Source organism: Linepithema humile, chromosome 1 (assembly GCF_040581485.1).
Source record: "Linepithema humile isolate Giens D197 chromosome 1, Lhum_UNIL_v1.0, whole genome shotgun sequence".
Lineage (NCBI taxonomy): Eukaryota > Metazoa > Arthropoda > Insecta > Hymenoptera > Formicidae > Linepithema > Linepithema humile.
In genome coordinates, this window is record NC_090128.1 from 25977613 (window position 1) to 25990983 (window position 13371).

At 38.0% G+C, this 13371-nt stretch overlaps 2 protein-coding genes and 1 long non-coding RNA gene across 17 annotated transcripts in view; 1 reads left to right on the forward strand and 2 right to left on the reverse strand.

Annotated features, from left to right (window-relative positions):
* The window catches only part of LOC137000523 (uncharacterized), a 94708-nt gene that overhangs the window by 61646 nt on the left and 19691 nt on the right, over nucleotides 1-13371 (forward strand). The window lies entirely within an intron of this gene.
* Nucleotides 1-13371, reverse strand: part of GluRIB (Glutamate receptor IB) — a 219046-nt gene that overhangs the window by 47693 nt on the left and 157982 nt on the right. The window lies entirely within an intron of this gene.
* Nucleotides 1483-12355, reverse strand: LOC105678067 (facilitated trehalose transporter Tret1-like). 7 transcript variants are annotated; one of them, XM_012377084.2, is made up of 5 exons: nucleotides 12038-12277; nucleotides 8132-8499; nucleotides 7645-8037; nucleotides 6273-7075; nucleotides 1483-5681 (listed from the first exon to the last, which is right to left on the reverse strand). In XM_012377084.2, the coding sequence occupies exons 2-5, from the start codon at nucleotides 8172-8174 to the stop codon at nucleotides 5532-5534; spliced, it is 1389 nt and encodes a 462-aa protein (XP_012232507.1). In that variant the 5' UTR covers nucleotides 8175-8499; nucleotides 12038-12277; the 3' UTR covers nucleotides 1483-5531. The 7 variants fall into 7 exon arrangements, with proteins under 7 accessions (XP_012232507.1, XP_012232511.1, XP_067213368.1 ...); XM_012377088.2 differs by having other exon boundaries at nucleotides 7669-8037; nucleotides 12038-12273; XM_067357267.1 differs by lacking the exon at nucleotides 12038-12277 and adding an exon at nucleotides 12340-12355 and having other exon boundaries at nucleotides 7645-8499.

A 13371-nucleotide genomic window follows, 5' to 3' on the forward strand; every position in this document is an offset into this window, starting at 1 on the left:
CCGACGCGCGAAAACGGATGAGACACGGTGATCCACTTATTCCGCGAGTAGGCGCGAGCATGAGTGAAATCACATGTCATCTTGTCTCTTAACATCAAATTTCTTTCTATCCAATTACCTCGCTTAAGTTATTATACAGAGATCTGTACAGAGAAATATAAAGCTCTGGCTCGTATTAAGATGTTGAGGCAGTTGTCTCGTGACGGTATGATCTAAGAATTAATTTCTTACAAATTGATCCAAATTTTCACTATATCTTTATCGAAGTAATATCTAAGACCTGCAAGAAAAATAATTTACCATTCAGAAACTGAGATAATTGCAATTATAATTAATACTTTTAACACGTGTTGCATACAGCATTTAAAAAAATTAAACGGTAAATTTTTTTTTGGAGGACCACTTAAATATTACTTCAATAAAGATATAGTGAAAATTTGGATCAATTTGTAAAAAATTAATTTTTAGATCATACTGTCACGAGATCATACCTTAAGCACAACGCTAGAGTTGTCACTTTTTGTTGTCTTTATTACTAAACTTAAGCGTATTGTTACGTAATAAACTTTTGAGCGAGTAAGAATAAAAGAACATTAAATTTTTGTCCGTTTGATTGTGAAAGTTGAGTTTAATAGCCAACAATTGATTTAATACTCTAACAATAAGTGCAATCGTTTCATGCATAACGCTCGGATCAGTTACAGATTATTTCATGAAATTATTCAGAAATATACTTGTATTAGTGAGATAGATGCGCTAATTCATTTTTGCATTATACGTATTTCTGCATTACATTAACGATATGCATGAGTCACAATTGCATAGAAAAAATCTTTTGCATGTTTTTATAAAAAATTAATAATCGCTTAATTTGTAATGATATTATTTTATAATATAATAATATAATAAATATCTTATACTCTATTAATATTGAAAAAGAAACATAATAATTATATGTAAGCGTAATCGTATTAATATTGACAGATTAACAACATTTGATTAAATTTGTTGCAATTTGCTAAAATTGCTAACATTTGTCTATTTGAGATTATTTAAGCGTAAATTAAATGTTCAATGCTTATTTAGTAATTATTTTAGTGCTGCTAAATAGTCAATTTTATAAGAAATTCATAATAATCCACCGCAATCTGCAATTTTTATGTTTTGCAGCAAGGCCGGCGGCGCGGTAACTAAATTTTTAATAATTTATGAAAGCTGTCTCCTTATCTAATTAATTTTTTACGTCATATGTACTGAAATTATAATAACATTTTCAAGTGTATATATAAATATATATATATATATATATATATATATATATATATATATATATATGGTATATATATATAATATATAATATATAACACAATTGAACAATATGCAATACAATTTGCGGTATTTATGCAAATATTAATAATGAACGGCTTTAATAAAACAAGAACTCTAAATCGATTTTAAACGTAATGTAATATTGTGAGGAGATATTAACATCGCGCGCGCGCGCGCGCGCGCGTGCAACGGCCCGTCGGAAAATATTTTTACGCAGCAAAAACCTTGCAGAATAACCTTTTCATAAGCGCGCGCTTATGCATACAAGTCGCGTCTACAGCGCGCAATTTAATAATAATACGCTTCTGGAAAAGTATATAATTTTTTAGTTTTGCGAAACGGTGCCATTAGCAAAAACGTTTCACCACATGCCAAAGTATACATTTCATTCAACGCGCTCTTTCTCGAGAATCCCATTTTATTGTTTTCTTCCCCTCATTCCTCAATGTCTCCCCGCGCGTTTCACCTAAACATGCACTTCCGCAGGCGCGCAGGCGAAAAGCGACGCGACTCGGACAAAGAGCAAAAATTGTGAACCACAAATCCTCTCATTTACAGTCGAACATAGTAAAAAGTAGTCACGCGGCTGAAATTGACCGGGCGTAAAGTTTTCGTTTACGTAAGCACGACAGATATACGCCAGGAACGTCACGGCAACTTATCGGTTAATTGTCTGTCAGCCTGTCTGCATTTATTTAGCCGTCGCTTGCAAGGTCACGGTAGCAACTCCTACCGGCCACGTGTCGGACTAGCGCGAAATAATGCGCGACGCCTTAACTCGATACGGGCACACACGCGCGCGGGATTATCGATTGCCGAAGATCGCCGCGCGCAACGACCAAAACGGTCGCCATTACCGGGATTGCGGGCGTCGCATTAGGTAAGATCCAGCCTGTACACATTCTCATTCGGATAATGCACCGCTAAGTGGATGCCCCGTATGTGTTGCGACTCGTGGCCTATCAATCTTGATCTCGGCTTATACGAGAAACCGTACTCGCGATACACGATGCACACTATCGAAGGATCGGTACGCGCGTTCTCTCTCTCTCTCTCTCTCTCTCTCTCTCTCTCTCTCTCTCTCTCTCTCTCTCTCTCTCTCTCTTGATCTTCCTATATACATGTGTGGGTGTATGTATTCCTGATTCTGTGTAGAGAACGAACTGACACGCGCGCGCGTGCCGCTAATGCACACGCTTAGATTGAACGTACACCTTGACAGGACTGGTGCCAGTACACGTATGCATGTATATCAGTAGATATGTACAGAGCAGCACAACAGGGTCAAGTCAGCCTGATAGCTCATAAGATCAGGTATACGGAATGTATGGGGTCAATGGATACACTTGCACCCACAGTTTCGCCCAATCTCCCGACACTCAGCTTTATCATGTTCATTACAATCGCAATCATATATCCGAAAACGTTCAAAATGCAAAAAGCGTATTATTTCTCTCGTCTCTTAATTCACACTTACGCCCTTCCGCATTTCCAGAGGTGATTTAAACGATAGATTAGCTGAGCAATTCAGCCGTCGTTGCGTTAAAGACATCAAAATGACGGAAGAATCGCACGAATCTTTGTTTCATTATTTTATTGTACAATACATTGTGACTACAAAAACGTTTGTAAAAATATAACTTTATTATTATTTATTTATAATGTTGACGATATAATTATCGAAGATTAATTGCGATTCCGTCACTATCTGCTTGTTTGCAGTCATCTTTCTATACTTAACGAGTAATAAGATCAAGATTAATGGTATCAACATGTGCTTTTTTACTGCCCTTCGCGTAGGACACGTATCAGATAATTATTCTTATCCGGGATATCAACCCAGTCACGTGTGTGTGTGTGTGTGTGTGTGTGTGTGTGTACCTAGAATACACAACGTTCAGACTAATACATCACGCGAGGAGATATTGATGGATAAACAGTTATATGCGCATGTAGGCAAATGCATTTACACATATCTGTAAATATACATATATGAGCGATATACATATAGCAGCGCTCAGTTCGAGAGAAACGCCAGCAGGCGTATGCAGGCACATCGTCTGACGTACATGTCCTGCCGATGTTACGCGGTATAGTTGACGGTATAGCTGACGAGCCATCATCGGCGTTGCCAGGTGGTCATATGACGGGATCACACGAGGGTTTACGACAAAAGAGTTGGCGTTCTAGAGAATGTTACATTTTTACATCGAGCAGATATGGTTGGATTTCTGTGCAAGAGCAGATTGGCCGGAAAATCTCTAAGCGACCGTTTTATCGTTGGAGCCCAAATCTCCTTGATTTTCTACGTGAATACAGAATGCTTTTTACAGCTTTTAACTAAAAATTTTATAAAACGCGCGTGGAAAAATATATTTAAAAATTCTTAATAATACTCTGTAACGTCATTATCATAATATCTGTATATAATAATTATATTTGAATGCTTAATATTACATTTATTTATTTGATCATAAATGCATTATTCAAATTTGACTGAGCACGATTATTATAAATTTGGAGGCAAAATTTGAATGTATTATTTTAGAATTATTAATGTATTAGTTTTTACAGAAGATATAATATATTGAAATATGTAGATTTCTCGCGGAATTTTTATGGATACTGTTATATACGTATAATATTTTCTATAATAGCGTGGAAAATAAAGCGTTAATGATCTTCTCTACGCTATTATAAAAATATCGTAACAAAATTTTGAAACATTGTATTTCTTGAACTAATAAAAGTAAATAAGAAATATTTATTGTATTTTATATATTTTTTTGTCGATGTAATATATAAAGAAAATGATAAGTTTAATACTTGGCACCAGACAATCTTTCCTTCGACTGCTATATACATTTATGTTTCCAACAAAATGGAAAATATATTGCATAAAAAATATATCGAAAAATTTTGATGTTTATCTAGTTATGTATTTTTTACGTGGCGTCGACCAAAGTCATTGGCAGCCCGGCCTTAGATATTATTAATGCAAATAGTAAGATAATATTTGATAACACGTGCAACGATCAGTGTTAGACTTTGGGAGAGTATCAATGATGAGAGAGAGAAAGGGGGAGAGGGAGAGGAAAAAAAGACAGACCGACGAATTCACGTTGCAAATGTGTTTTTAATGAGAACTTAACTTGTCCGATCGAACGTACGAATCTCGTCGTACGCGATATCGCTACTAAACGATTCTCTTTGCGGAGTTAGAGCTTTACGATCCAACAAGTCCAATGATTTCCCTTCGCGTCGTTTCTCTTCGGCGCTTTTACAAGCTCGAATCTAACGCCATTATCGACGCCGCAATTTTGCCATAAATGTCAAAAGAATATTATACGCATATAAAGCAACTATAAAGTAAATGAGTAAATGGAAAAAGCTCTTTAATATAAAATTATAATGAGAATGGAAGATCCAGTCAGAATTTAAGCCAAGTTGTAAGTGCATGCGTAAATATTAGCTTATTGCTAATTATAGTTATAATGGTTTTTACAGCTGTAAGAGCTAGTAAAAAAATGCATGTAAATGTTAAAGCGTTAAAGAGTTAATCATGTCAGAATAATCGTTTTTATTTCGAAGTTTTATCAATAACTTAATAAATAAATTACGAGTGGCAATAAAGTATATATGTACGCATAGATGAACTAAAATTAAGTAACAAAAAGGCAATTATACTGTAATAATGTAGCTTTTATTATTCCGCAGAGTATTGTAACTTTAGTTAATTTGTTCATTATTTCTAAAAAGTCTATTTCAAAAATAAATGTTCTCGTTATTTCTATTTTAATATAATAACATATGCATTCGAGCAATATATTATCATAATAATGACTTGTGCATTTCGCTGAATACACAAATGTGCAGACAATTATTATATAAGATATACATAATATAATATAAATTTCTTGTGCAATCTTTTTATAATCGATCCTGAGTATTGATATTAATCAAATTAATGTCAAGCATATATGTATTTCAAATTGTTAAATGCATTATATGCGTGATTTTATTTTTTTTATGTTTTTCAAGTTTTTTACAATATTTTATATGAATATCTAGCAATATCAGGTTCGAGTCATATTTCATGTGTTAGATATGCGCTGTGTGTGTGTTAGATATGTATTTAATATATCTTTGGATTGTCTCTAGTGCTACACGTGTGCTTACTCTTTTATATCGCAAGAGATACATCAGTTCTTATTCTGCAATTCCAATTGTATCTCTTCCAAGGTTTTACCTTCGGTCTCTGGCACAAATAAGTAAATTAATATCCATATAAGAAATGTTATCGCGGCGAATGTCCATAATGGTGCGAACGTGCCGTATAGTTCTTGCACGACCTACAAACAGTACAAATATATTCTACCATTGCATTAAATTTAACAATATGATGTTCAGTAATGGAAAAGATAAAGAGAATCGTAATTACATAATATTATATTTCAAGCATGCGATAAGTCATTTTTCAGTTAAGCATACAAATGCGCATTAAAACAGAGTTATCAGAATAATTATCAAAACTACAAATATACAGAGTAAACAAATTGTTAGCAGTGTTAATAGATTGGATACAAATTTGATGAAATGTCAATCTGCTAACAATCTGCCAACATCAGAATTTAGGAAAATATTTTTTTATATAGATCTTGTGCTCTGATAAACGTTAAAGTATTGTTTGCCAATTAATCACATAATTTGCATACTTGTATATAATAATGTACTTCATAAGACTATTAGAAGTAAAGAATCTTTTCCGACCGTCAGAGCCATTAACCGATGAGCACACCATACCGTGCCATTCCTATAATACTATTACGAAGCAAAGAATCCTTTTTGGCTAAACCTCTTAACTGATCACTGCTTCCGATAACCCGCTTACCGCGCTTTCGAACGCGAAAACAAAATCGATTTTTACACAGACGTCAACGTACCTGATAAAACTTGACGATGACAGTGGTGCTTATAGCGTAGTAGAGAGCATTGAGCACCGCGGCGGGCACTTTGACCTCGACGCGGAAGATCTCGCCGATATAGGCGAGTGGTATCGGATTAAGGCCGAATCCGAAACCGAGCACGTAAATCACCACGAAGACCGTGGGCACCCACTTGAACCGAGAGACGTCGTAGCCGGCGGACTGCAGCTCGAAGAAAATGGCTATCGTCACCAGCGATAGCACGCAAACCGGGGTGGCGACCAGCAGCAGCAACCTCTTGCCCGTAATGCGCACCACCGTCACGCAGATGCTGCCGGCCAGGACGATGGCGAATCCCGTCAAAATGATGCCGGCGTTGGCCGAGATCTCGAAGCCGGCCTCGTCGTAGATGTATGATTGATACGCGAGTATCGGCGCCGCACCCGTCATTGTCAGGCCGCTCAATAATATCATGGCGATTCGAAAGGCTCTCCTGTTCTGCGCTTTGCTGAAAATCTCCTTGAACATATCCTGGAGGGTCATCTCGCTGCACTTGTCCTCAGTCTCTACGATTCGCTTGACCTCTTCGAGCTCCTCGTCCACGTCTTCCTTACCCAAAGCCCATTGAAGAGTCTTCTCGGCGGTGACGAGCTTGTTCTTTCGTGTGAGGAACACCGAGCTCTCGGGTAGCCACATGAAGGTCACCAGAAATAATATCGGCGCGCATAGACTTATCATCGCCATCGCGAATCGACTGATCCACAGGCCAATGGCGTAAATTAGTAGCATCCCGATGTTGAGCAGAACAGCCGTTAAAGTACCTGAAGGTCTCGCCTTATTTAGTGATGTTTTTTTTTTTTTTCGAATAATTATTTATGGATAACGTCACCTAAGTGCGGTGTGAGAACGATCGCAAAGTATGTAAATGTTAACAGCAACGTGAGCTATCCGTAACTATAGTCACCTAATACTAAATATAAAACTATAGATGCGTTTATATATATTTAAAAAAAAAAAGTACAAACTAGAGATAGAACAAACCGAGGCTATTTCGATCACCAGGCTATTCCGATCAAAAGAAAGGACAAAGCCACTGCGCAGCCAATACGCATTGTATGGTCAATGACAACGCCAGTGGTGTGAAAATATATTGTAGATAGTGATTAATTAGTTTCAATTAAATTTGGCTCCGTCATTTATTTCGATCATAATAGTACCGTGATCGAAATAACACCGGTCTACCGCTAATAATCATTATTATCTAATGAGAAATTAATACATTTGAAATTAACAAATAAATATATGTAATAAGTCTATTTAGAATAATAAATATATTAATGATAAGCTATATTAATATAAGCTAAGAGAGCACTGCATATAGGTGACGTGCCTGAAACAGTCGGTATCGTTGTACCTAAAGGACCTCTGGTTCGCTTGCTGCTTATCTCGCCGAGATACATCGGCATCACGGCGTAAGTGATGCCGCATCCTACTCCTGCGAGTATTCGTCCAACGTACAGCAACGGCACAGACGTGGACAGGCCGATGAAGATCCAGGAGGCGATTTTCGGTACCGTAGTGACTAGCAAGGTTCCCTTGCGCCCAATGTTGTCCATCAATATGAAGGGGACTAGCGAGCCGATGCCGACTCCCACATACATGAGATTTACGATCCAGGCGATCTCGTTGCTCGTCACCTTCAGAGGATCCTCGCCGTTGAATTTCGGTATAGTCGGCGTGCTCCATCCCTCGTGGAGGCCGCAGTCGATGATTAAAATACTACCTGAGAAGCGTTCACACGTCAGATTTTCTCGGGAGAGATATTGCTCGCGAGAGAATACTGTCGGATGTCGGGGTGATCCCATCTGGATACTTACACACGAATCCAATCAACGTTTGCCGCAGTATGCCGCGATCCATCGTGTCCGACGGTGTTTTTCTCGATCTCACGTTAACAATCACTTTTATCGGATTCTATCGCGGATACTCGCGCTAATTGTTAAACGGAGCGAGCGGTGATTGCCGCCGCGAAAGTAGCACGTGCACGAAGAAAACGCGACGCGATTACGATTAAATAACATCTCATGTGTTTTGTGAATGGGCACTTCTCATTTGTTCCTTTGATTGCACTTCCAGTTATTGTGATTACACGTATCTCTTATGTAAATGTATACTGTTGTCGAAACATCCGCCAGATGATGACTCATAAATTATCTCGCTGATGAAATCTGCTCGGAAGGAACTGCTGTACAGGAACAACGTTATCAATCAAATAAGCAAGTAAATTTCATCCAGCTTGAGTGTGCTTTAGCTTCAGCATATTTTGTCCCGGTTCGCGCTCGAATATTAAGGTCGCGCGAGGGGAGATTGAAAATGCGAAATTCCATCTTTGCTAATTATCGGAATGGCGGGAACGCGGGCGGCTGATCCTTTCTAATCTGGCAACACGGCCGACCTCCGAGCCAAACGTAGATAACGGAGATAAAGCCAACAAGGGTACTAACTAGATTCCGCGCCACATATCTCCCGGCTGAGGGTGCGATACGGTCACACGTGTAAACGGCTACGTCTGCACGCATGATCGCCGCCCGCCGCGGTCGGAGAGCACTTGCTCTTGCTTTGTGGCACGCGATGCAATGCCTCCCAAAGCGACAGTTTATGGCTGGCCATACAATACACCGGCTATTAAGAGACGGAGGTCGAAACTGGGTGCGTTCCTTAACATGAATTTATTGCCGTGAAATTCGTACACTTTGACAAGTCGCTCTTTGAAACAGAATATCTGCTTCAGCTCAATGCACCAATTTGATGATTTTATTCCAAAAAAATTATATTAAATAACTTATTATTTTATGTTATCACAAAAATAACTATTGACGCGCTTATGTGTACAAATCTTTTACTTATAAATCTTACTTTATTCAGTTCGTCGTGTTCAATGTAGCAGAAATATTCTTATTTAAATAAATGAGATCCGTGAATGTTCCTGATAAAAAAAAATAAGCAACTTCTCAACTTCAAGTTACAAAAGAATTACAACTTTGCTAACGAAGCGATGTAAACTCCGAAGTATAACGGCAAATGCTTATGCCAGTGCAATGTTTGAACTGATGTACTTCGCGTTCTTCATGCTTAAACGCTTTCAGCTAATTGTCGTCATATACTTATCGTCATAATTACTATTCACATATTGCTTGTCATGTTTTTTAAAAAAAAATCATATTTGTAGTTTGAAAATAGAGAAAAGTAAATATAGGCGATAATTAGTAAATTCATACCAGTTAATAAATTTTAATAAATCTAATCTTTTAATGGTACCAGTTTTTATTATCGCAGATAAAATGTCGCGAATGATACTAAAACGATAATTTTTTACGAGACTTAGAGTGATAATTTAACTGACTATGTTTTGCCATTTTAAAGCACGTGCCAGAAATGTTTTCTTACGCTCATAAAAAAAGTCGAGATGGAATTGCAACAATGTTAATACAGTGATTAAAATTACATTGTATCTTTTTTTTTTATTTCACGCGTTTAATGAAAGAATTCGTTCCCCTCTTTTATAACGATTAGAGAAAACACTAACACGATTGAACGTACAATAATTGCGCAATGTATGACTGGCGCGTGTTTCTTTTTGATATATTTCGTGTTTCTTTTTTATATATGCCATCCGACGATGTAAATCCGGCTCAAAGTGGATAACTATCTTTTGTAAGAGTAGAAAATAATAAGAATTTGCTCATTAGAACTGTATTCTTCGACCGTAACAAGGTAAAGAATATTTAACTTTTAACTCAGTAGTCAATGGTATTTACAATCTTCGTCGGGATCTCCAGTTTGGGTCTGGCTCTGTTAGCTTATGTTGAATTCCTTCGAAAACCGGTCAAACTCTCAAAACCAGTTAGTTTGCGTTCTTTTGTCTCACTAAAACTGGTTGCTGAAACGGCCGAAACGCGCCGAGTCGTTGCATCTTATACCGAGACGTTTTTCTCGTCGCTCGAGCACTTATCACCGCGATGCAAAAAGAAAGGCTCATGGCTATCACCCCAAGATCCTTACGTTCGGAGGTGTACAATATTTAATTGCGTGGTCGATGAACATTTAATCGCAATGTTCCGGATCAAGTGTACCGATCACGGCCGTTTGATTTTGATACATCATATTTACATCAGTGTTGTGTTGTTGAGCTTTTGTATACAGTTAGAGCATAAGAAACATATATATGATTTACTACAGCGCTCGGAATTAGTTGCACATTTCGAGCCGATTCTGGAGACGACGCCTCCTGTCCCCCCACTACCGCCCGGCCGCTGGCGGCCGAGCCGCCGATAGCTCTGGTTCAGGAGCGTTTTATATTAGAAATAGGCTGAATTGTTTAGGCATCTCTCAGGAAATCGTAACATTTTCTTCACTACATAAATAATGTTTATTTTCATTAATACATAATATATATATATTTAATTATTAATGAAAATAAACATTATTTATGTAGCAAAGAAAATATTACTATTTTTTGAGAGATGCCTCAACAACCGAGCCTATTTCTTATATAAAACGCTCCTGCGCCAGAGCTATCGGCGGCTCGACCGCCAGCGGCCGGGCGGTAGTGGAGGAACAGGAGGCGTCGTCTCTTGAATTGGCCCGAAATGTGCAACTAATTCCGAGCGCTAATTTACTAGATTCGAGAAATATTCGGTGTGAATTCTATTAAATAATACACTTGAAGAAATACTTGTTTTTTTTAGTTTAAACAGATTTACAAGTTCAAAAGTTGTTAAAGTAACAAATAGAGAAATGTTCTTTAAGAGCATAAACGTTTTCCGAATTCCACAAAGACATCTCTATGGATATTGATATTAATCGAATTAACATTCTTTTCTCAAATCGCCGGTATGCAATGATAATACCGCTGTAAATCAAGCCCCTGCTCTACCGCAATGTTTCATTACTCATGGTGCACTAATAAACCACTTTACGCGTTACAGGCATTCGCTAATACGGAACTCGAGCGAGCATCGACCCGATTAATTGACAGTTATATAAGAGTCATTATACGTACGCGCATATTTTATCGCAATCACGTCGTTACACCAGATTCAACTATGACGTGCCATTATCACGCGAGGATTTAATTCGCCTTGATCAGCGAGCTGTTACCTAATTATGGTAGGCAACTAAATGCAATCGGGAATTACTCGCTCATGTTACTTGACGGATTGAACGGATAATGGCGCAAACCACACTTTTTGAATCGTCTACATAATGAATTACGATCGTGACGAATAATGTCACCCAGTGTTTATTTCCGTATCTGAATCTTTAATGCTAATTCTCTTTCGCTAAACCGATTCTGCAACATAGATCGCCTTAAACCTGATTGTCTGGCGATCAGTATTTATGATAATTCCGTGCGATGGCCGTATTCAATCAGCACACTGCACATGTACGCATATTAACGCACATATTAATAAATCAGAGCACCGTTTGCAAAGATGGAATTCCGAGGACAAAAAGAATTGGCGTAAAAGTAATATTTCTTTCAAACTGATAAAAAAAAAACTATCTTCATTTTATCTGCATTCAATTATTTTAAAGAAAAAACACTAATCACGTAAACCTGGATTTTTCAAAATTAGAATAAAATTTTTATAATTGATTATTATAATTTTTTTTATAACTACGATCCTGGAATAATCTCACGATTTCAGCCTAATCGGCTTGCGTAGCACGAAATATGCAGTGAAAGTATACTCGCGAAAATAATTATATCGACAGTTCACCTTATAGTAAAGCACCTGTCACCACCACGAGAACCGAGAACGAGATGCCGGGATCTCGACGCGTGTCGGCGACAACGACGCCGCTGTCATTCTGAAAGACACCGGAAAGGAAACTGAGCCTGACTCTGATACGCAGGCACGACACCGTGATTTTAATCGAATCCCCTCCCGGCCGAGGAGCAACAACGTGGCCCCGTAACCGCTAATTACTTTCCTATGCCATTTCTCGCGCGCGCAAAGCGCATTTTGTACAAGCGTCGTATTCGTTTATAATTTTTTTCGCACGATTTTATCTCGCTTACCCTATTCCATTTCATCGGTTTACCGCCTTTTAGCGCCAAAAGCGTGGAACGTGTATGTCATGTGTCAGGTGTTTTGAAAATTGCTCTACTGGACGGTTTGTGATTTTTTTTCCACCACTTCGGCAGGCAGGCGTGACGGTATTGGATGTCGAATGATAGGACTGACTGGGAAAACTGATATGCTCGCTATTAATTCGCTGTTATTGACTGCACTGGGTTTGACTTTGGGATAAACGCAATAACAGACGCGACGTTTTCAGTTCCGCGTATAAACGTTGGTTAATTGAAAGCGAGAACGCGATCCATAAACGTTTATCCTGTGTCTATGTCATGTTTATTTAATATCTTACGCACGAGAACAAGAGTGACGAAAGGAATGCAAATTGTATATTTTTATTCCAGCCATTGTGCGCGTTACACGCTATCTCGATGATTTCCGCTATTGCGTCTAAGAAGGACAGATTACGTGAATAGAGTTTTAAATTGCTTTCCAAAGGTAAAAATTGCTCACGTTGGATTTCGGCCTTGAAAGGTAAAAACGCGAGCCTTGTTCGGGAAAAAGTTTATGTCCTTGAGCGATGTCGCGATAGCCTCCGGATTAATTTCGCATTTAATCTACATAACATTGAAACGCCATGTATTTCATCAATCGTAGATTTCCTGTTTTTTAAATATAATTACCTAATAATCATGGAAACTATGTCGATAAGCGCTTTAGACGTGAAATATCAACGGCTAACTTCTGACGCTCTAATTCCGAAGAACGTAACAATCTAGAAATCTGATCTAATCTTTGTACCATCGACAGGAAAATCTAATAAAACGTAATCCGTCGAGCTTGCTCTTACACTTTCTCTCGATCATTCGCGCAATCGGTTCTACTTCGACGCGAGAGATACGATCGACCTGACCGATGGCGATCCATTTTATCAGCGCAACGGTGCAATTGAGAAAACCTCCGACACAACTCAACTTTGAAATTGCATCAGTTATTTTCCACGCGATGAGCAACGTTGGTATGTCAGATTGATT